The following is a 21,614-nucleotide window of genomic DNA, read 5'->3' as shown; positions in this document are numbered from 1 at the left end:
CTTCGTGGTAGGGGAGGGAATTTTGTGTGACCCGGGGCATCTCTGCCAGGCTGCATGGTCAAAGGAATCCTATGGGTGCCTTGTAAAACCTGAAGCTTCTTTTAACTTATTAAATTCACTTGGATCACGAGCCCGACTTCGGTGTGAAATCTTTCTCGCGGAGGCAAGAACTGAGGTTGGAATCTAGCCAGGAGAGAGAGACCTAACAGAACTATCATTGGAACAAAAGGGAGCAAGGCGTATAACAGTGCTTTGCATTGAAAAGAAAGGTTTTGCTATTTTAAATATGCATGTGAAATGTGAGAGGCATTGGGCTGCCAAGCCAAGCCAGCTATCCAAACCCACTAGTCACCGCTCCGCTGAAGATGAGGGTATGTGTGACCTTGGAAATCCTATGTAGGGTTTCGTTGGGCTGCCAGCTAACTACAACATAAACTGTTCAAAACCACCAGCCACATCATGGAGAAAGATGATACTGTCTACGTGTGCAAAGAGTTACAGACTCAGGAAACCAGGCCAGCAGTTCTATTCTGTCCTGCAGGGTGGGAATCAACTCGATGGTAGTGAGTTTTTGACAAATAAGAATGAAACAAGAATATGAAAACATGAAATTTAAAACAAGCCTACATATTTCTGTATAAGTAAAAGGAAATTCTCATGATTTAATTACACAGTGGATGGAGTTAAGAGAATTTCAGGTCAGGCAAGAAATAAATGGAAGACTGCTATTAAAGCCCAATCCCCTGCCATGGATTCAATTCTGACTGCTAACAACCCTACGGGCAGAGTTGAACTGCTCCTGCTTTACAGGGAGTAGGAAACCTAAATTCTCCTGCAGCATTTCGCTCCTTGGTAGTGGGAAGTAACAGCAAAGGTACCATTGCTACAGCTTATATTGCCAGCGTAAAATATAAAGTTCTTGCGATCCATGTGAACAAAGAAAGCTCTGGTAACAAACAGTAGCAGGTTTTCATTGTGCTTTGGAAGGAACGATTGAGAAACAAAAACATTAGAGTCCGATTCTGGGTGGCTCCCCCGTTCTGGAGAAGTCTCAGCATGGAGACTAGAGAAGACTGAAAAGCTGCAGGAAGAGAGGCGCCATGGACCAGTTCTGCCCTCGAGCCGAGCGCTGCCTTCAGCTATGAACTACAACTCCCAGGAAGCCCTGGTCCCAGCGGGGCGGTGGGCGGGGCCGCCCGCGGGTTGTCCGCAGGGAGCACCTCGGGAAGGGCGAGCGAGGCCGCTGTGGAAGGACAGCTGGACAAAGGAGCACGGGGATTGGGGTCCAGTGAAAGCAGCGTTCTGACTCTCGTTCTCGGGTCTGAGGATCACGCTCGCCGGACCCCACCTCCCGGACGCCCCTTTACCTTTTCGCTTCCCCTATTTGCATAAGTCCATCCTTAGTGCCGCCCACGGAATCCGCGCCCCGTCTGCCCCTCACGCTTCAGGACAGAATGATCCTTTTATTCTTGGGCGGCCCCGTGTTAGTCCTCGGGCTGGGAGAGGGATTCCGTGAACCCCGCTGTACGAACATCCTCCTGACAACGGGGTCGCGGCTCTCGAACCGAAACTTACCTGCCCCCTCTTTGCTGCTGCCTCCTAGAATGTCCTCACCTGAGCGCGCCCTGCACCTGAGGTGGGTGCTGGACGGCCACTGGGGGCTGCGACACTAGGCCGCTCAGGCTGGATGCGCACTAACGTCTTCACACCCTTTGAGGGAGGCAGATGGCTAGCTTCAGCTGCGTTTCCGGCTTTGGGAGATCATGAATTGTTACTTAGTAACACTGCACTAACTCCTCTTGACCTTGTATCGGCTCAGACTCCTTTGGTTTAGGAGCGCATTTCCTGACATCTACGATCTCCCCAGGGGACCTAGGAGGTCAAGTGGATGCCAGGGTATGTTCATCGAAGGCGTTTCATCTGTTGGGGCCACGCCACTGAACCAAACTTGTCACACCTGTCTGCCTTTGGATGTTTTAATGGTTAGGTTGTTGCCTGGTTGAAAGCAGTACTTGGGACGATGTAAGACATAACAATCATAATCTGTAATTTATCAAGGATTCATGAGGGAGGAAGGGTTGGGGAGGGAGGGGAAATGAGCTGATATCAAGGACTCAAGCAGAAAGAGGATGCTTTGAAAATGATGATGGCAACATATGTACAAATGTGATTGGCATAATGGATGTGTATGGATTGTAGTAAGAGCTGTAAGAACCCTCACTGAAAGTAATTAAAAATAATATTAAAAAAATGGTATTTGGAAGTCAGCCCGTTCCACAATATGAGGTGAACCCACAGACCACAGAGATTCTGTCTCACCTTTCAGAATGCAACAAGGCTTGGGACAAGGGCTTGAATAAGGGAGGTCCCTGGTAATAGAGAACTTAAAACAGAAAGTGAGCAAACATGAATCTGAGTGTGAGGTTCATTCCAGAGTATGAAGATAACTGGAGGTGACCACAAAATATGTAACCCTAAAGAAGAGAGTAATATTCTAGTACACTACTTGTTTGCTTTCCTTTATTTTACCCAGCCTTGTCTAACTCTGTTGGCCTGGTGGATTACCTGGGGGTATTGTGAAAGAGTAGATTCCAATTCAGTACTATCTGCGGTGGGTATGTGAATTCCCAGCAGGGGTTCAAAACAGAATGAAATGTTTGATGTCCTGCTTCAGACTTCCAACCTTTCTCTTAGTAGCCAACCATTTAACTATGTGCACTACCCAAGAACTCCCATGGTCATAGTCCCTCTGTAAAGAGTTTGTGCCTGATTAAGTCAGACCCACCATGCTAATTCCCTTTGTGATCTGGGACGGTTAATCCCATTCACGAAATTCCTGCACAGCAGCACCTAGATTCTTGTTTGATTGAATAACTAGGAGGAGGGTGTGCTCTACAAAATGGTTGCTGTCTCCCTTCTGCTCTCCTGATTTCCCTTGTAGCTTGCCCTAACTGGGAACATATTAGAATGGGAGAATTCTAGTAAATACAGTTTCAAGGTAGCCAAGTTGATCTGTCACAAATTCATTACCTAACCAAAAACCAAATGCACTGCCATTGAATTGGTTCTGACTTGTAGGTTATCGAGACTGTCCATCTTCATTGGAGCAGATAGCCTCAACTTTATCCCTTAAGTTGGCTGATGGGTTTGAACAGCCAACCTGTGGTTAACAGTCCAACCCAACAGTACCTTAAGTTCTCACACAGCTTCAAATGGCATAAATCTCAAACAGAATACATACAAAGAAATTGCACATAGACAGTGTGAGCAGTCCCTAAAAGTATTTGAGTTACTAAGAGCCACACTACCACCATCTGGGTTTTTGGTTTTTTTTCCTGCTTTTTTAATGATTTGTATTTTTTTTATGTATACAAGAAGATTTCAAAATTTTTATGGAGAAGGATCATGTAAGTCCACGTGGAAGAATCACACCAGCCAGTGTGATCCAAGGATTGCCAGTAATAAAATCCAAATCTGAAGGAGGAAATAGTACCAGCTTAAATTGTGAACACTCAGTTTGCAGAGGACTATGGATGACAATCAAAGCCCAAAAACTGTAGGATCCCCACACAGACGAAGCCTCCAATGGATTTGTTAGTCTGGGTTGACTAGAGAAAAAAAACAAAAATCCAGAAACACTTATAGGTGTATAAAAAAGTGCTTTATATCAAAGAATAATTGTATATTAAGAAAACAGCCCAGCCCAGTCCAGATCAAGCCTATATGTCTGATGCCAGTCTATAAATTCTTCTGACTCACGAAGCCATGCAATGACACCGAATGCAGGAAGATCACGGGCTAGTGGGTGGAAAGTTTGTGGAGTCAGTGGCCGTGGAAGCATCTCAGCACTGGCATGGGTCTTCATGTGATTCCCTCCAGCTCCAGGGCTCTGGCTCTGTCAGCATGGCTCCATGTGTCTTGTCAGCAGGAAGACAAAGCAGAGAGTGACTGGGGCTGGCCTCCAGTGAGCGATTTATCTCCTTAGTGCCTCCAAATAAAGTCATCAAGCTGCGACCTGATTTGCAGGCTAGACTCCACCCCTCTGCTCAAGTTGACAGGAGATTACCTAACTGCGGCAGAATCCCTTCTGACTCTAGTTCAGGGATGTGAATAGTTTTGCTATCAAGCAGCATTGTAAAGTCGATTGTGGCAGATGTTAAAATGTAATGCCTTATCATTTTATCTCTCTTTTAACCCATTTTAAAGTTGTTTCCGTTTTTAATGTTTTCTTTTTTTTTTCCATTGAGGCTTTTCTATGTGTTGTTTGGTCATTGTTTTCTTTCTTTCTTATATTCTTGTTTGCTTCCTGTTTGTGTTTTGTATGGCTTTCTATATGTGAAATCCAGGATAGGTAGATCTATAGAGACAGTAACTGGATGGATAAATACCTAGGGGTGTGGCAGGGGAGGATGCGGCAAATGGGGAGCTAACAATGAGTAGAAGAAAATGCTCTGAAATCGATTGTGGTGACTAGTGCATAAATCTTAACATAGTCAAATGATTGGTATGATAGGTGAGCAATATGCCAATTAAACTTTTTGTTTAATTCCATGGATAACTTCCATGATCTTAATCCCATTTTCCACGAATTTTTGACACTCCATATATATTAGAATAGATAAGTGTATATTGATACTTCCAACCTCCAACGACAGCTAAAGATCAGATTTATAAAGATACTGATAATGAAATTTTAAAAAGAGAGAGGGAGGTGTATTCTACTCACAACAGAACCTACTAACATCAGAACAAAGCCACAGTACGGCAGGGACTACCTGTATAGTGAAAGTGCCGAAAACTAAAGCCGCTTAAAGCGGAGTGGGGGGAGGTGGGGGTCCGGGCTGCGAAGACAAAGGACTTCCTGCCCTGGAGCCCTTGATCACGCTCATCCAAGGACGCACCAGCCTGGACACTGAAAACCACAACTCCCAGCATCCCTAGGCCCGAGGCGGGATCGAGGCCGCGGTGTGGGCGTGGCCCAAATAAGGCCCTCCTTCGAGGGGCTGGGCTAGCCCGCCCGGAGCATCTCGGGAAGTGGCGGGAGCCGCGACTATGGCGGCGCCGCAGGAGCGGGGCGATCAGTTGCAGAAAGGAGCGCAGGTGAGGGGAACGTCGTCTTGACTTTGACTCAGCTTCCCCGACAGCGCATCTCCTGGGAGTCACGACTACTTTTTATTCCTCCCCTGCGCCTTAGACGCTCCAGAGCATTTCCCTTCCTTCCCTTTGTTTCCTCGGGGCGGGAGAGGCGGAGAGGGAGCCGGTGAGTTAGCAGGAGGCCCTGAGCCTTAGCTGCTGGATGCCCGTGCTCCAAATCTGGGAGCTTCCCGAACTGCGGGACTGATTCCTTGAGGATTGGCTTGTTCTCTGGCCTCTCCCCGTCGCTCCCTGGACCTACTCAGGTCAGTTTCTTTTCTGACATTGCGTGCTCCCTCAGACGGTTGAGGGACCGTCTTTTTGAGAGGCGTCTCATCTGCTTGGGACCATGGCACTGAACCAAACTCTGTCTCCCTTTGAATGTTTTACTGGGTAGGTGGCTGCCTGGTTGAAAACCGTGTTTGGAGACGAGCCCGTTCCGCCGTATGAGGTGAACCCATGGACCACAGAGATTCTGTCTCACCTTTCAGAACGCAACAAGGCGCGGGACAGGGACGTGTCCCTGGTGATTGAGGACTTGAAGCAGAAAGCGAGCGAATATGAATCCGAAGGTGAGGTTCATTCCCCAGTGTGAAAATAACTAGAGATGACGACAGGTTTTTTTAAAACATTTTATTAGGGGCTCATACAACGCTTATCACAATCCATACATATACATACATCAATTGTATAAAGCACATCCGCACATTCCCTGCCCCAATCATTCTCAAGGCATTTGCTCTCCACTTAAGCCCCTTGCATCAGGTCCTCTTTTTTTCCCCTCCCTCCCCGCACCCCCTCCCTCATGAGACCTTGATAATTTATAGATTATTATTTTGTCATATCTTGCCCTATCCGGCATCTCCCTTCACCCCCTTCTCTGTTGTCCATCCCCCAGGGAGGAGGTCACATGTAGATCCTTGTAATCGGTTCTCCCTTTCAAACCCACTCACCCTCTACCCTCCCAGTATCAGCCCTGACACCCCTGGTCCTGAAGGGATCATCCGCCCTGGATTCCCTGTGCCTCCAGCTCCCACATGCACCAGTGTACAACCTCTGCCCTATCCAGTCTACAAGGTAGAATTCGGATCATGGTAGTTTGGGCGGGAGGAAGCATCCAGGATCTGGGGGAAAGCTGTATTCTTCATCGGTGCTACATCGCACCCTGACTGACTCATCTCCTCCTCTAGACCCCTCTGTGAGGGGATCTCCAGTGGCTGACGAATGGGCTTTGGGTCTCCACTCTGCACTTCCCCCTTCATTCACTATGGTATTCTTTTTTTGGATGATGATGCCTTATACCTGATCCCTTTGGCACCTCGTGATCGCACAGGCTGTTGTGCTTCTTCCATGTGTGCTTTGTTGCTGCTGAGCTAGATGGCCACTTGTTCACCTTCAAGCCTTTAAGACCCCAGACACTATCTCTTTTGATAGCCGGTCACCATCAGCTTTCTTAGTCACATTTGCTTATGCACCCGTTTGTCCTCAGCGGTCATATCATGGAGGTGTGCAGCCAATGATATGATTTTTTGTTCTTTGATGCCTGGTAACTGATCCCTTCGGAACCTCGTGATCGCACAGGCTGGTGTGTTCTTCCATGTGGGCTTTGTTGCTTCTGAGCTAGATGGCCGCTTGTTTATCGTCAAGCCTTTAAGACCCCAGATACTATCTCTTATAGCCGGGAACCATCAGCTTTCTTCACCACATTTACTTGTTCACCCGCTTTGGCTTCAGCAGTTGTGTTGGGAGGGTGAGCATCATAGAGTACCAATTTTTTTTTTTTTAGCAGCCCAGGTAGCAAAAATTACGCTTCCGAAATCTCTTGATGTCGATTCCGCACGTAGAGCAATAGAGATGCCGTACGTGTGCCACTTAACGACAGAAGCCCTTTTTCTTTTTGAGCACCAATTTAATAGAAGAAAGTATTCATGCTTTGAGGGAGTGCTTGAGTGGAGGCCCAAGGGAGATGACGACAATTTGTAACCCTAAAGAAGAGATGATTAATCTAGTGTAGACCACTTGTCTGCTTCGTTTTTTTAAAAAGTTACTAAGACTGTTATGGAAGCTTTTTAAAGTGTTGAATCTCGTGGCAGTACATTTACTTGCTTAAATCTGGTTTTGGGAGGGAGGGGAAAAAAAAAAAGAGGACCTGATGCAAGGGGCTTAAGTGGAGAGCAAATGCCTTGAGAATGATTGGGGCAGGGAATGTATGGATGTGCTTTATACAATTGATGTATGTATATGTATGGATGGTGATAAGAGTTGTATGAGTCCCTAATAAAATGTAAAAAAAGAAAAGAGGAGAAAAAAATGATTAGGGCAAAGACTGTACAGATGTGCTTTATACAATTGATGTATGTATATGTATGAACTGTGATAAGAATTGTATGAGCCCCTAATAAATTGTTAAAATTAAAAAAAAAATCTGGTTTTGGTGCTCTGAGAGCAAGACTAAAGGCCGCTGCCATCCAGTCTGACTCAAAGTGACCTTCTAGGGCAGAGTAGGACCACCCCATCGGGGTCCCAAGGCTGTATCTGTACAGAAGCAGACTGCCTCACTGTTCTCCCTGGAAACGGCTGGCGAATCTGAACCACGCACATTTCAGTTAGCGCCTTTCTGCTTCGCCCAGTGCGCCACCAGGGCTCCTGACAACAGAACTGTAGACCTCAAGAGATAGAGGACTCCGAACTTAGCCTTTGTCATTTGGTCTGCCTCTGTCCTCCTGCCTGAGGGACACTGGGTGTGGCTCTGCCATGAACTGTGAGACCTGACAAAGCCCCCGTCTGTGTACTCAGATTTACAGTAGAAACTTTTGTTGAGCAAATGGCATTTGAAGAAGTACATTCTAGACTATTGCTTCTATCATTAAAAAACAAACACTACCCACCAAGCCCATTCTGACTCATTACAGTGCTGTAGCACAGAGGAGAAATGCCTTTTAGGTTGTCCAACCAAACACCAGACCCACTGCCCTGGAGTTGATGCCTATTTCTAGGAGGCCGACGCTGTAGGACAAGGAAGAACTGCCCCTGTGAGGCTCCAAGACTGACTCGTCAGCTTTCTCCCTCAGAGCAGCTGGCGGTTTCAAACTGCTGACCTTAGGGTTGGCAGCCCACCCGAGTAACCACTACGCCACCAGAGCTCCTTCATAGGGTTTCCAAGACTTTGTATATCTTTAGGGAAGCCGACTGCCTCTCGCCTTGTTCTCCCACCAAGTGGCAAGTGGTTTTGAACTGCCAGCCTTGTCCACGCCCTCTGCCTTATGTCCCCCAAGGACATTGTGTCTTCCCAATGTACCTTTTGAGCGATTGTGCTCAGCTCTTTGATTTCACGGGCTTTAGCTGTTCTTGGTTCAAGAGCAAGTTTTACAGTCTCTCCTGACCCCACTGTGGTCTTGTTTTTTCATGCCGTTTGCTTTTGTCATGTATGATGTTCTCGATGTCCTGCCACAGCTCATCAGCCTCCTGTCATTGGCGTGCAGTGAGTGATCCGTCCTGAGATGTCCTTGATGTTCAGGTGGGACAGACTCAGAGTATTTGGGCTCGAGTGGACTGTTTCCAAAACTTTCTGCAGCTCCAACTTGAACTTGCATACACGCCACTAATAATCTGCTCCACAGTCGGCCTTTTGGCTGATGAGTTTGAGCTTCTCCACTCTATCTTTGCACAGATGTAGTCAGTTTGATTCTTCTGTAAATCCGTATCCCAAACCAAACTCACTATTATTCAGTCAATTCTGAGTCATAGTGACCTCGTAGAACAGACAGAACTGCCCGTGGAGGCTTTCTGAAGCTGTAAATCTTGTAAAGCACCAGTAGAGCATCCACATCATAGAATGTCACCTGTCAATAAAAAGGAATGCATGCTGCCACATAGATAAACCTTGAAAACATTATATTAGATGGAAAGTCCAGGTGCAAAGACCATACATCGTGTGGTTTTATTTATTTGAAATTCCCAAAACAGGTCGATCTATAGAGGCAGAAAATAAATTAATGATCTAGGGATGGAAGAGTGGGGAGGCCTTAGAGGGATGGGAATTATCTTGGGGGGGGGGGCGATGATGAAAATATTCTAAACTGATTGTGGTGGTGGCTCTACAACTCTGAATAGCTGTTTCAAGCCAGTAAATTGGATCTAAGGGTGGCTTGCCTGATCTGCGAGTTAAGCTGTGCAAACAAAATATCTAGGTCACCAGGGGCCCCTTTGTCTTTCAGCGAAGCATCTCCAAGACCTGCTCCTGCAGAGTGTGAATTTCTCCCTTGCCAACCTCTCTACCACGGGCTCCATGTACCTGAACGCTCTGGCTGACATTGCCATGGTGCTGGAGACAAAGGACTCCTCGCTGACCAGGTAAGATCCGCGGCAGAACTTCATTGCTGCTGTCCTGGGTGCTTTTTAGTTCTCTGATAACTTCACACCGTTGATTCGTAATATAAGGACACTGGATTTTGCTAGCTTGTTTTCTTTGCTACTGTGTAGCATTCATTCAGATACATTTGACATCGGTTTATTTTTAATATGGTGTCTCCTTCTAGGGTTACATTTGTGCAGCAGTGAATTAGTTCATAGGACGTCTGTAGCCTTGGTCTGCCTTGCCTTCCACACAGCGATGCGGTGGCACTGTGCAGAGTGCCCAAACCAATGCAAACGCGCCATATGGAGCCTGAGATGGCTAGGGTGACGTGTCCACTTGGGTGGGCCACGGACTTGAGTGGTTGGGCAGCTGCGCAACGACGATGTGACTTGTGGGACGTTGTAGTCATCCTGCACTTTGCGGTCGGATGTAATTGCCTTTCTTTCTGAGATCGGATAGAATCACCCTCTGTTTTATGTTGTGTTGCAAATCCTAGCGTCTGCTCGTGGTTGTGGTCCCACGTGGGAGTACGTTTATGTAAATGAGACAGGATTCGGGTGGGATGCTGTCTCTCGAATCACCACCTTACCCTGTCACCGCCCTTAGTCAAGGTATGCCCTTGCACCCCTTGCTCTAAGGGGGGGGTTTCCTTGAGGGTCTGGTCTACCTGTCCAGCTAAGTGAATGCCTGTCCAGCTAAGTGAATGCTAAGTGGTGGCACCTGGCTTTAGCAATCCTTTCTTATTTGCCCTAATAAAGACTTGAAATCTGTCTACAAAGGGGCTTCACAAACTTTGTGGAAAGATTCCATTTTAACGTTGTTTTACCACAAACTTTGGGAAGCCCCTTGTCTACCCTCAGACCGTGAGTCTGTATAGCATCAGAATTCTAGTCTTGAGTTAACTCAGCTCCACAGACAGCAAATGCCAGGCATCATGCCAGGAGCACGGGGGCGGCAGAGATGATTGATAGGCACCGTCAAGGACAGTGTCTGCCCAGAGTCAAAGAAAGGAGATGGACAAACTGTGATGTAGTGTGACAGCCGCAAGGCTATTAGAGTTTACAGTCTGCTGCTGGGTCGAACAGGGAGGGAAGGCTGCCAGGAGGCGAGGAATTTTATCAGTGCTCTGAAGGACAAGGGCATTCCAGAGATCAGGAAGAGCATGTGAAAATACATACGGGTGGCCTGAAGCAGCGTGGTTACGTAAGGATCCACACAGGTCATTTGACCCCACGATTCCGTTCCCGAGTAGATTCCATACCCCAAAGAACTGAAAGCAAAGGACTCTTTGCAATGTTCGTCAGATCGTTATTCCCAGCAGCCAGAAAAGTTACTGTTATCAGGATAGAGGTGGTACTGTGCTTGAACCGTAAACAATGTTTTTTAAAGGACGTAAAAGGGCAAATATATCCATTTACATGAAATATTTGGAATAGACAAATGTAGAGAGACCAGCGTTTATTAGTGATTATCAGAAGTGAGTGGAGGGTGTAAAAACAGGAGGTATTATACGTGTACTGAATTAAGGATGATTAAAAAGAATGGAAATGTGATGATTGTAAAGTCTGATAAGCTGCCACAAAATTGTGCATGCCAAAATGATCAAAATGCTGATGTCAGGCCGGCTTCTCCAGAGAAGCAAAACCTATATGCAGATAGAGACACCGATGCCAAGAAGTGGCTCACACCACGGTAGGAGTAGGGCAGTCCAGTCTCATTCAAGTCGCTGGGTCAGGTATGAGCTGGAGGCTTCTCCTGACCCCTGTCGCTGCGGGGGCTGCAGACAGGAAGCAGGAAGATGAAGCAGGATGTCCACAGTCTGGTGGATGCAGAGCTGAATGACTCAAGTCAGCCAAGTGAGTCCAGGGTCAGCAGTCTGCAGCTGACCCCTGAGAGCGGCAGGCGGTGTGACAGGAGGTCGAAAGCCAGATGCAGGATCCAGAACCAGAAGAGGAGAGCTAGCCTCAGGGCAGCGTCAGTGGATAAGCAGAGCAGACCATGCCCCGAAAGAAGCCTCCCTTCTTGTGTCCAGGCTGTGGCTTGATTACAGACGTGGTGCTCTGTCCTTCCCACAACTGCTTGGCTGCTTCACAGAAGATTCCGTGTCGTGGGTTCATCCGACACCAGCCGCCTCCGCCATGCCGCCCAAGTTCGACCCCAACGAGATCAAAGTCGTGTACTTAAGGTGCACCGGTGGGGAAGTCGGTGCCACGTCCGCGCTGGCCCCCAAGATCGGCCCCCTGGGCTTGTCTCCAAAGAAGGTTGGTGATGACATTGCCAAGGCAACCGGTGACTGGAAGGGCTTAAGGATTACTGTGAAATTGACCATTCAGAACAGACAAGCCCAGATTGAAGTCGTGCCTTCTGCTTCCGCCCTCATCATCAAAGCCCTCAAGGAACCGCCCAGGGATAGAAAGAAGCAGAAAAACATTAAGCATAGTGGGAATGTCACTTTCGATGAGATCGTCGGCATTGCGCGCCAGATGCGGCAGGCACCGGTCTTTGGCCAGAGAACTGTCTGGAACTATTAAAGAGATCCTGGGGACTGCCCAGTCTGTGGGCTGCAATGTTGACGGGCGCCACCCGCATGACATCATAGAGGACATCAACAGTGGTGCGGTGGAATGCCCAGCAAGTTAAGAACTACAAAAGAAAACAATAAAGACTCCTTTAATAACCAAAAAAAAAAAAAAGAAGATTCCGTGTCATCACAGACGACAACACTACGCTGGCTCATACCCTGGACAATCCTGGACCAGCCAAGTTGACCGAAAACCAACTATCCGGCGGCTTAATTTGATGTTTCACCGCAGTCGGAATAGGCCTAAAATAAAGAATCCACATAGAGATAAAAATCGTTTTTATTGATGAGGGGGAGTTCTATGCTTTGCCAGTCATATCCATTTGTGTAACCAGATTTTTCTTTTAGTTTTATTCCTGCAGTGAATGACTTGACCTCGGATCTTTTTCTTACCAAATCCAAAAATGAAGAAATCAAGCTCGAATTGTCAAAACTGGAAAAAAATCTAACGGGAACTTTAGTATTAGAAAAATGTCTACAAGAGTAAGTGACTAGTTTTAAAGCACATGTTTGGGGAATGATGATGGCAACAGATATACAAATGTGATTGACACCAGGGATGGATGGATGGATGGCTTGTGTTAAGAGTTGTAGGAACCCCCAGTAAAATGATTTTTTAAAAACAGAGTAAGTGACTAAGCTGGAGTGGTAACAGTTTCAGCTTGGCAGGAGGCATGATTTCAAAGAACACATGAGGAAATAGGGCCTGTACAATGTTTCTGAAATAGACAACTAAGGGGGTGGGCAGCTATAGACTTGTATTTTTTACTTCATCTAATTTCCTTTGGGGGCAGTTCTTTCAATTAACATGGGCCTTTTCAAGGTGTGTGGATTTTTCGCTTAGTAGCTGACAAGTCAGAGACACGTTCTATTGGGACCTTAAGTCCCTGTTGCTTCATAAACTGGGGCCGTGAATAAGGAGGATGTGCATGTAGAAGTAACCCGGTGCTGTAGAAATTCATCCAGCAAATACTCAGATCTGATGGTCAAGGCAGTGTGTCACGTCACATTTAGGAGCGAGGCCTTTGGAACCTCTATATTTCATAGTGGTCTTAGGATCTAGTAAGACATTCTTTTGGAGAGATCTATTTTCAGTATTGGTTAATTTTTAAATCCTTTTGTAAAAAAAATGTGTACAACTGATACTATTTTATAACTCCTAAGAAAAGGCCGGCAGCGCAGAGGGACCAGGGACCAGCGCATGCTAGTTAGTTTGGGGTGGAGCATTTACAGGAGACGATCCATCAAGTAGATTAGCTACAGTTCTGTTATCCAGACTTGCACCCAGACATTATAGAGTTTGTTTACTGTTCATCCCGTCACTTCACTGAGAAGAAAGTGACTTTCACTGTATCTTTTGAAGAGACCTTAAGAAAGCAGAGCAGCATCTCTCTAAGGAAAAGGCCAGAGCTGACCATCGTCTCCAGAACATGGACTTTCTAAAAGCCAAGTCAGAGGAGTTCCGATGTGGAATCAAGGCCGCCGAGGTTAGTGTGAAGGGCTGACCACAGTGAGTTTTCACGGTACCATCCCTCCTCGCAGATCGAAGAAGAGAGGCACAGAGAACTAAGGTACCTTGTCCCCCACCTCACACCTGATAGAGATGCAAACCCAGGTGCTCAGGCTCTTACGCATTGGACCCATATCCCCACACATATGTCAGTGTGGACATAATTCATCTATAGCAGTGTTTCCCAAAGTGGGGGGGATACCCGCCCCCGCCCTACCCCCTGGGAGCATTGAAATGATCCGGGTGCCTGAAATGCAAAGACCTGCATTTTACCCTGCGTGGTGGGCTGTGGTCCCGACGTGTTTCCTTTTCTGTTACCGCGTCAGAGTGTGGATTTGAGTGAGTTTCTCCTCCGCGCCTCCAAGGTCCCCCTCCCTGTTGCACAGGTGTCGCTTTGAAACTACCAGCCTTTTCCTCACTGAATCCCCTCTTCGGTCGTTGTAGGAACAGCTGTCCGCCAGGGGCATGGATGCGTCCCTGTCACACCAGTCCCTGCTAGCACTAGCGGAGGTGAGCCGATTCTGCCCACGTGGGCCTCCCGGGGTTGCTTTGTGACAGAGTGTTACTTCCATACTTGATGTTTGCGTGCTTTGTGTCCACCAGTACTTGAATCTCTGTTCAGCTCCACTTAGCTCATATTTGTCTGGTTTCCTTTAGTTATTACTGAAGCAGGTCCATGCTGCAGTCAGTTACGTATTGAGGACTGGTTGATTAACCCAGTGTTTATGGAGGGTCTGCGCGCCAGCCACGTAGGTGCTGATGTCCCTGTCCTTTCAGTGCGCAACTACAACTCTCTCATCTCTCTTATCTATCGATGCTCAACTGCTTCTAGTTTCCAACTGCAATGCTGAGCTTTAGTCTGTAGCTTCGTGGTGGAAGGAGAGGGAGAGGAGGGTTTTTCTGTGTTGCTGTTGCAAGCAACGCCGGTGGGTGGGCATCTCTGCTCTCTGACTTCCCTCCTGCCGCAAGGCGTGGCTCAGACCCCTCCTCCTGTGCCTGCTCTCACACCACTCCCCACCCACGCCGGCCTCAGTAACTGTTGCAGTGGCCACACCGAACTCACAGGCAAAGTCACGATTCAGGGGGGTTATTAGGAAAGTTGAGTCCTGGTGGCGTAGTGGTTACAAGTTGGGCCGCGAACTATTTGGTCAGCAGTTCTAAGCCACCAGCCACTTTCTAGGAGGAAGACAGGCCTCCTGTAGGACAGAGTTATAATCTCAGGAACTCACGGGGCAGTTCCGCCATGTCCGCTATGAGTCAGCATTGACTCGATGGCAGTGAGTTTTTGTCTTGTTTTTTTTAATTAGGGAAGTCAGGAGGTTCCACACTTCAGGAGCAGCAAACAGTGAGGATACAGCCATTGGTCTCCCCCCAGCAGCCGAGTCTCTCCCCGGTCCTCAGTCTCTCAGCCACATGGTACCTTGGCCTTGACCTCCATGGGCCAGGAAGCCAGCTCGCCTGTCCCTCTACCCCCCAGTCCCATAGCCTCGGGCCATATGAGGAGAAGGGGCCGTCGTCTCCCTGCTGCTCCATTGAGTGTCCGTGTCTCATCTGGTGACGTGGTACCTGGTCTCAGCGGCCTCTGCCACTTCAGACAGAACGAGCACGTGCTTTTAACAGATCCTTAGGGTTTCTCTCCTCTCTGCTGCAAAAACTGACCGTGCCTTCGCTCAGCGTGACCATGCCCCCTTGGCAGCGTCCACCAGTCCTTTGGTGGGAGTTACAGAGGCATGGGACAAGCCACATTAAGCAATTTCACTTCTCCACAGTTGTTTCAAAGATTTCTTTTGACTGGACTCTGAGAATCTTCAGCTGACCATTCATAAAGAATGTACTTGAGACTCTAGTAGCTCCGGTACTTGATGATTTCCATTTCCAAATTGTTTTTCTGTTCTCAGGAAACATACCTAAATCCTATTAGTAGTAAGTGTTACTTTCCCATTTGAAGCATTTTGTAAGGATTGTTTCCACTGGCAACTAGCCCATCTGCTCTTGTTTTATTTCCATGTCCAGCAGCATTGGTTGACTGTGTCACTTGCACGGGGCCGTCGCTGTCCCTCTGTGACTCCTTCTTGCTTTGCCCACAGAGGCTGGAGGAACTCAAACGGCAGACGGCACCTTTGAAGAAAAAATTGGAATCTTACTTGGATTTAATGCCGGTAATTATTTGGGGGAATATTAAATTTTAAAAGTCATTCCCTCCCAAGGGCACCCCAATACACTTTCATGCATGTATTGGGTCCTGACTGTCGGGTCCATGTGTGGGGGAAGGAATGTGAGTATTGTGCGCTCATTGAGAGGACTCTCTGTCAGGTCATCCTGCTTGTGTGTCTGCTTGTTTTGGTAAGAGATCATTGTGTGTTTCCCTCAAACTGCACTGAGACAAGGCAACCTTCTTTGTTTCCTTTTCCCGGGAAAGAACCCATCTCTGGCTCAAGTGAAAATTGAGGAAGCAAAGAGGGAATTGGTAAGTAGTTCCACTCTTTTTCCTTTTCAATTTTCTTTCCTAAGAAATAATTAAAATTTAAAAAAAGAAACAAAATAAAGACTAATCTAGCGAATGCCCCGTCTCCTCAGAGGTAAACCACACTTGAATCCCTCCGTGCATGTTGTAGTACACGTGTTTGACGTGTGTGTGTGTGTGTGTGTGTGTGTGTGTGTGTGGTTTTTTCATAAGGACTACTTGTGCTGCTTTACGGTTTTGGTTTTTGGTTTTAATTTTGTGTGAGTTTTCTCGGGCAGAAAATGGCTGTTGAAAGTCATAGCTCATTCTGGGCAAAAGGAACTAGCAAGTCCATTAAAAACACCTCGACAAGCCGTTATCTTTGAGCCCGTTTGGTGCGTGGCGGCCTCGAGGACAGAGCAGAGCCGCCCCTCAGGGTCTCCTAGGCCGAATGGCGACGCAGGCAGGCTGCCACGCCTTTCTCCTGCAGAGCCGCCGCGGGTTCGAGCCTCCGCGCGCCCAGTTAGCAGCGGAGCGCGCCCAACGCGGCCCGCCGGACTTGCTGGCCGCGCTGCCCAGTGCTGCACCGTGGAGGGGGTGCGCCTCAGGAGCCGGGCTTGGGAGAAAAGCCCACCGGCCGGGCCCTTGCTGTGCTCTCAGCCAGAGCCAGGCGTGCCCACGGGGCGGGGCGGACAGTGGCCAGCGGGCGGCAGCTCCCCTCCAGACAACCCCCCTTCCCCCCTCCCTCCCGTCGAGCTGTTGCGAGCAGCACAGGGTAGAGCTGCCTGCGTTTCCGCACACGGTGAATGCAGAGCCCCGCTGTTGTCCCCGGAGCTGGCCACCTTGGGGTCGCAGCCGCTGAGTGACCCCACTAGGCCGCCAGGGCTCCTGCGGAGGAGGCAACGGTGGAACCCTTGTGGTTGGGGGGTGCAGGGGGAGCCCCCTCTGGGTTAGCAGCCCTGGGCCTTGGGGCGCCCACGGGCAGGAAAGGTCCACAGGCTCGTCTGCTGATCGTTCTGGCATTTTTCGCCAACGCCTTCCCGCCGCGCTGGCGTGGACGTTGCTCTCGTGTCCCTGCTGCGTTTAAAATGACACGTGCAGCTAGAACGCCCGTGCCGTGCGTGCCCTGACGCGGGTCCCGTCTGCCCGCAGGACACCATTGAGGCCGAGCTGACCCGCAAGGTGGAGATGATGGAACTGTGACCGCCACCGCGCCGGGCCTTGTTCCCAGCTGTCGGGCACTCGCCCCCCGAGGCTGGTTTCCCGCCGCGCCTGTGCTCACCGCACGTCGGTGCCCGCCACATGGTGCCACATTAAAAAGCATTTCCCCTGGCGGCCAGCGTGTGGTGTCCGCGGTGGGAACGTCCCCTTGCGCCCCTCCGCCAGCGTAATTTACGCCCGAGCGCGCCCCGCGGAGCGCAGAAAGGTGAGCGCGCGTTCTGCGACTTCGGTAATGTTTCTCCCGCCGCGCCCCTCCCCTGGGTTCTGCTGAAGTTCTTTCCCATCTGCTCACCCGCCTGCCTCCGGGTGTTAGTCCGTGCAAGAATCCCGGTTATGGAACAGATCGCTTTTAAATCAACAATAGAAGAGTAGATGGTCCTATGCGTGGTGCTGGATGCATACCGTACACCTCCTGTTTGAGAGACCCAAGGAACCAATCAGTGGTTTAACGTTAACAGAGGGGAGCCAAGTCAGAGAGAACGCGGGCAGTCATCACATGTGGACGTCTGTCTGGCAGCTCTACTTACCCTTTAGTTTCAGGGAAGTTTTCCCTCACGTGACAAGACTGAACCAAGCTGCAGTCCCAACCAGTCCTTCCGCAGAAGCACCTTCACCAGCTGCCTGTGCAGCTTGTAAACCACTGCGAAGGCTTTCAGCTTTTTCTTACTAAAACCAAACCAAGTTCACTGCCCTCTGGTCGTTCCAACTTTTTCTGACGATGGGACAAGATAGAACTGCACCGCAGCGTCTCCAAGGCCCTAATCTTCCCAGAAGTGGGTCGATCACCTTACCTGTCTCTGCAGCCACTGGGGGCTTTGAACAGACTGTTAGCTTCGAAGCCCAACACAATCCACTAACCTAGAGCTACAGATAAGAGCCATAGGTACCTGTTTCAACTTAACCTACACATTTAATTTAAAGGCTTAAAAGACACAGGAGTGGCTCTCATAACCCATGGGCTGTCTATCTAAATAATATTTCATGTATTCATATGTATGTAGTCTATATAGTAAAGAGGAGTCATGGGGGAGTTTCATAATGTCTTGATTCTTAGTCAGTTTTAATTATGAAGCCATGATGACAAAACCCATGAGCCATAAAAGAAATGAATGAAACTTTTGAAATATTAACAATTATGCAAATCAAACCCTCAATGAGATGCCGTCTCCCCCTCACTAGGATGGCTATGGTTTTTTATTTTTAAAGGAAAATAGCAAATACGGTTGGGGTTTAGTGAAATTGGAACCCCTAGCCATTGCTAGCAGGAAGGCAAAATCATCCCATTGCTGCTGAATAATCTGGTGTTTTCTTAAAATGTTAAAGAATGGCCCTGTGACGCAGCCATCCCCGTCCCAGGCACAACCCCAGGAGGACGGAACGCAGGAGAGGAACAGAAGCCTGTATACCAGTGTTCATCAGCCCAAAGTAGAACTTTGATGTCCCACAGATACACGGACAGAAATTAACATCCGTACAGTGCACTACACTAGGGTTAGGGTCCTGAAACCTGCTTCAGCACAGATGAACCTTGAAAACCAGGCTAAGTGAAAGAGGTCAATGGGAAAAGGACATGTGTACGAGTCCACGTATGGGAAACAGGCCAGCCTTTAACGACCAAACTGATTTGCGGCAAATTGTTTTATTAGGGGTTCATACAACTCTTGTCACCATACATCAATTGTGTAAAGCACATCTGTACATTCATTGCCCTCATCATTCTCAAAACATTTGCTCTCCACTTAAGCCCCTGGCATCAGCTCCTCGTTTTTCCCCTCCCTCCCCGCTTCCCCCCCCCTCGTGAGCCTTTGATAATTTATAAATCATTATTTTTGTCATACCTTGCCCTGTCCAACATCTCCCTTCACCCACTTTTCTGTTGTCCGTCCCCCAGGAAGGAGGTAATATGTAGATCTTTGTAATCTGTTCCCCCTTTCTAGCCCACACTCCCAGTATTGCCACTCACACCACTGATCCTGAAGGGATCATCCGTCCTGGATTCCCTGTGTTTCCAGTTCCTATCTGTACCAGTGTACATCTTCTGTTCTAGCCAGATTTGTAAGGTAGAATTGGGATCTTGATAGTTGGGGTGGGGGGAGGGGGAAGGAAGCATTTAGGAACTATAGGAAAGTTGTATTTTTTATCGTTGCTACATTGCACCTTGTCTGGCTCGTCTCCCCCTAGACCCCTCTGAAAGGGGATCTCCAGTGGCCAACAAATGGGCTTTGGGTCTCCACTCTGCACTCACCCCTCATTCACTATGGTAAGATTTTTTGTTTTGATGATGCCTGATACCTGATCCCTTCGACACCTCGTGATCGCACAGGCTGGTGTGCTTCTTCCATATGGGCTTTGTTGCTTCTGAGCTAGATGGCCGCTTGTTCACCTTCAAGGCTTTAAGACCCCAGACGCTATATCTTTTGATAGCCCGGCACCATCAGCTTTCTTCACCGCATTTGCTTATGTACCCATTTGTCTTCAGCGTTTGTGTCGGGAAGGTGAGCATCATAGAATGCCAATTTAATAGAATAAAGTATTCTTGCATTGAGGGAGTACTTGACTGGAGGCCCAGTGTCCTTCTACCTTAATACTAAACCTATAAATATAGGCACACAGATCTATTTCCCATCCTCAGATATAAATATATTTGCATGTGTACATGTCTTTATCTAGACCTCTAAGTGCCCTTTGCCTCCTAGCTCTTTCCTCTGTTTCCCTTGACTTTCCTCCTGTCCCACTATCATGCTCAGTCCCCACCAGGGTTTCAGCAATTCCACTTGGTTACATTACCCTTGATCATGCCCTACCAGGCCTCCCACACCCTCCTCACCACCGCTTTGGATCATTTGTTGTTCCCTTGTCCCTGGGTTTGTTAACACCACTTCCTTTCCCCCCACCTCCCCTTCTCTCATGACCCCCAGAACTGTTGGTCCCGTTGTTTTCTCCTCCAGATTGCTCATCCAGCCTATCTTATTTAGAAAAACCTGCAGAGATAACAACATGCACAAAAACAAGACAGAGCAAATCAAGCAACAATATACAACAAAACAACAACAAAAGAAAGCACACAACAACAAAAAAGAAAAGCTTGTAGTTAGTTCAAGGACTGTTGACCTTTAGGAGTGCTTTTAGTCGAGTCTAATGGGGTGCCAAGTCCTGGCCCCAAAGTCTGTGTTTGGTATTCCCAGGGGACTTCCTTGCTCTGTTCCCTTGCTGTTCTGTTACACGCCCTTAGTGTTTTGCCTCGGTGTGGTGGGATCAGATAGGGCAGAATTCCCACACTGTGTCTCCAGTGTTGTCCCCTGTGGGTCAGTGAGGGATGTCATTTCTCACAGTGGGACCGGCCATATGGTCTTCTCTATGGATTGGCTGCTCCGAGCGGGAATATCTTCGTCAAGGCTTGGTGGGCCAGGATGTGCTCCACTCTCTCTTCCTCCCACTTCATTTGCTCCCGTGTGCTCTGATCAGGCATGTCCCTCTCCCAGAGCTGCAGATTCAGTGCTCTCCTCTGAAATAAATTCTTCTGGGGGGGAGGAGCAGCTGTCCACCTGTTGGAATTGGGGTCTGCCCCTCAGACCTCTCCACTGGTTCCCTACTCCATGCCAGCATGTTGCATTCACATCTTGGAGCACCAGGTTGAAGTTCAGTAATGTGTTTTATATAACATTTTGGGGGGTTGTTTTTTTGGTTTTCTTAAATCCAAGATTACACATTATGTGTAGTTGTGTCTGTCTTAAGCCAGCTTTTGACAAACTGGCTTTGACCATTTTTGCTTTGGCTATCTCATGAGAGCTCCATTTCTACATCTGTGATAGTTTTCCCTGTTCACCTTCTCAGCTAGTATGGCCTGGGTGGAATGTGGTGTAGGGAGGGCCAAGTCCTGGAGCGTCATCCTTCGCCCCAAATCTTTTGCCCTGTGACAGATGAGGCTTCCTACTCCCCTAGAGAACTACAGTCTTGGAAACCCACCCAGGTCTGCCCTGTCCTAGAGGGTTGCTATGAGTTGGAATTGCCTGGATGAGGGTGAGTTTGGTTTTGGTTGTCTGCCTTGTGGGAGGGCCTTCATGACCACTAGCTTTGCCTTTGTCTATACTAAATTAAGAACTTGTGACCGCGGCGGGGGCTCACGTTACCAGCAGAATGGGACCAGCTGTGACCGCAGCTGCCCTTGGGCAAGAAGCGCAGCACCAATGAATGAATGCTCCTCTCCGAGTATGCCTGCAGCTCTTTTGAGAACGCCGAGCCTTCCGTTGGGATGTAGGTGTCTGCGGAGCCTGTCTGGTGGTCAGGAGAACTGGACAGATGGTTCTCCTCCGGCTGTGACCTGTGCCTGAGCTGCTGGTGTCAGTGGATGCGGCGACCCCTCAGAGGC

General features: G+C 48.5%; 1 protein-coding gene, 1 non-coding gene and 1 pseudogene across 2 annotated transcripts; 2 read left to right on the top strand and 1 right to left on the bottom strand.

The window, feature by feature from the left end:
• The first annotated feature begins 5,012 nt into the window (after window positions 1–5,012).
• On the top strand, window positions 5,013–17,356 carry HAUS1 (HAUS augmin like complex subunit 1). The gene is made up of 9 exons (XM_075533208.1): window positions 5,013–5,100; window positions 5,531–5,705; window positions 9,351–9,486; window positions 12,420–12,554; window positions 13,435–13,558; window positions 14,026–14,091; window positions 15,669–15,740; window positions 16,001–16,048; window positions 17,177–17,356. Exons 1-9 carry the CDS (start codon window positions 5,053–5,055, stop codon window positions 17,225–17,227), a joined length of 855 nt encoding a protein of 284 aa, XP_075389323.1. The 5' UTR covers window positions 5,013–5,052; the 3' UTR covers window positions 17,228–17,356.
• LOC142428441 (U11 spliceosomal RNA) lies at window positions 6,894–7,026 on the bottom strand. The gene has a single exon (XR_012780342.1). It is a non-coding gene; the product is annotated as a U11 spliceosomal RNA (small nuclear RNA).
• LOC142428068 (large ribosomal subunit protein uL11-like) lies at window positions 11,585–12,186 on the top strand (annotated as a pseudogene).
• Window positions 17,357–21,614: the final 4,258 nt, after the last annotated feature.

The sequence above is a fragment of the Tenrec ecaudatus genome, chromosome 15 (genome assembly GCF_050624435.1).
Source record: "Tenrec ecaudatus isolate mTenEca1 chromosome 15, mTenEca1.hap1, whole genome shotgun sequence".
NCBI classification, from domain to species: domain Eukaryota; kingdom Metazoa; phylum Chordata; class Mammalia; order Afrosoricida; family Tenrecidae; genus Tenrec; species Tenrec ecaudatus.
Note: the sequence above shows the minus strand (reverse complement) of the source record. Positions and strands in the feature narration are given on the sequence as shown.

Coding starts and splice junctions, on each gene's coding strand:
- HAUS1 (XM_075533208.1), top strand. CDS start 5,053: ATGGCGGCGCCGCAGGAGCGGGGCGATCAGTTGCAGAAAGGAGCGCAG. Junction 13,559..14,025: donor GTGGAATCAAGGCCGCCGAG/GTTAGTGTGAAG, acceptor CGGTCGTTGTAG/GAACAGCTGTCCGCCAGGGG. Junction 15,741..16,000: donor CTTACTTGGATTTAATGCCG/GTAATTATTTGG, acceptor TTCCCGGGAAAG/AACCCATCTCTGGCTCAAGT.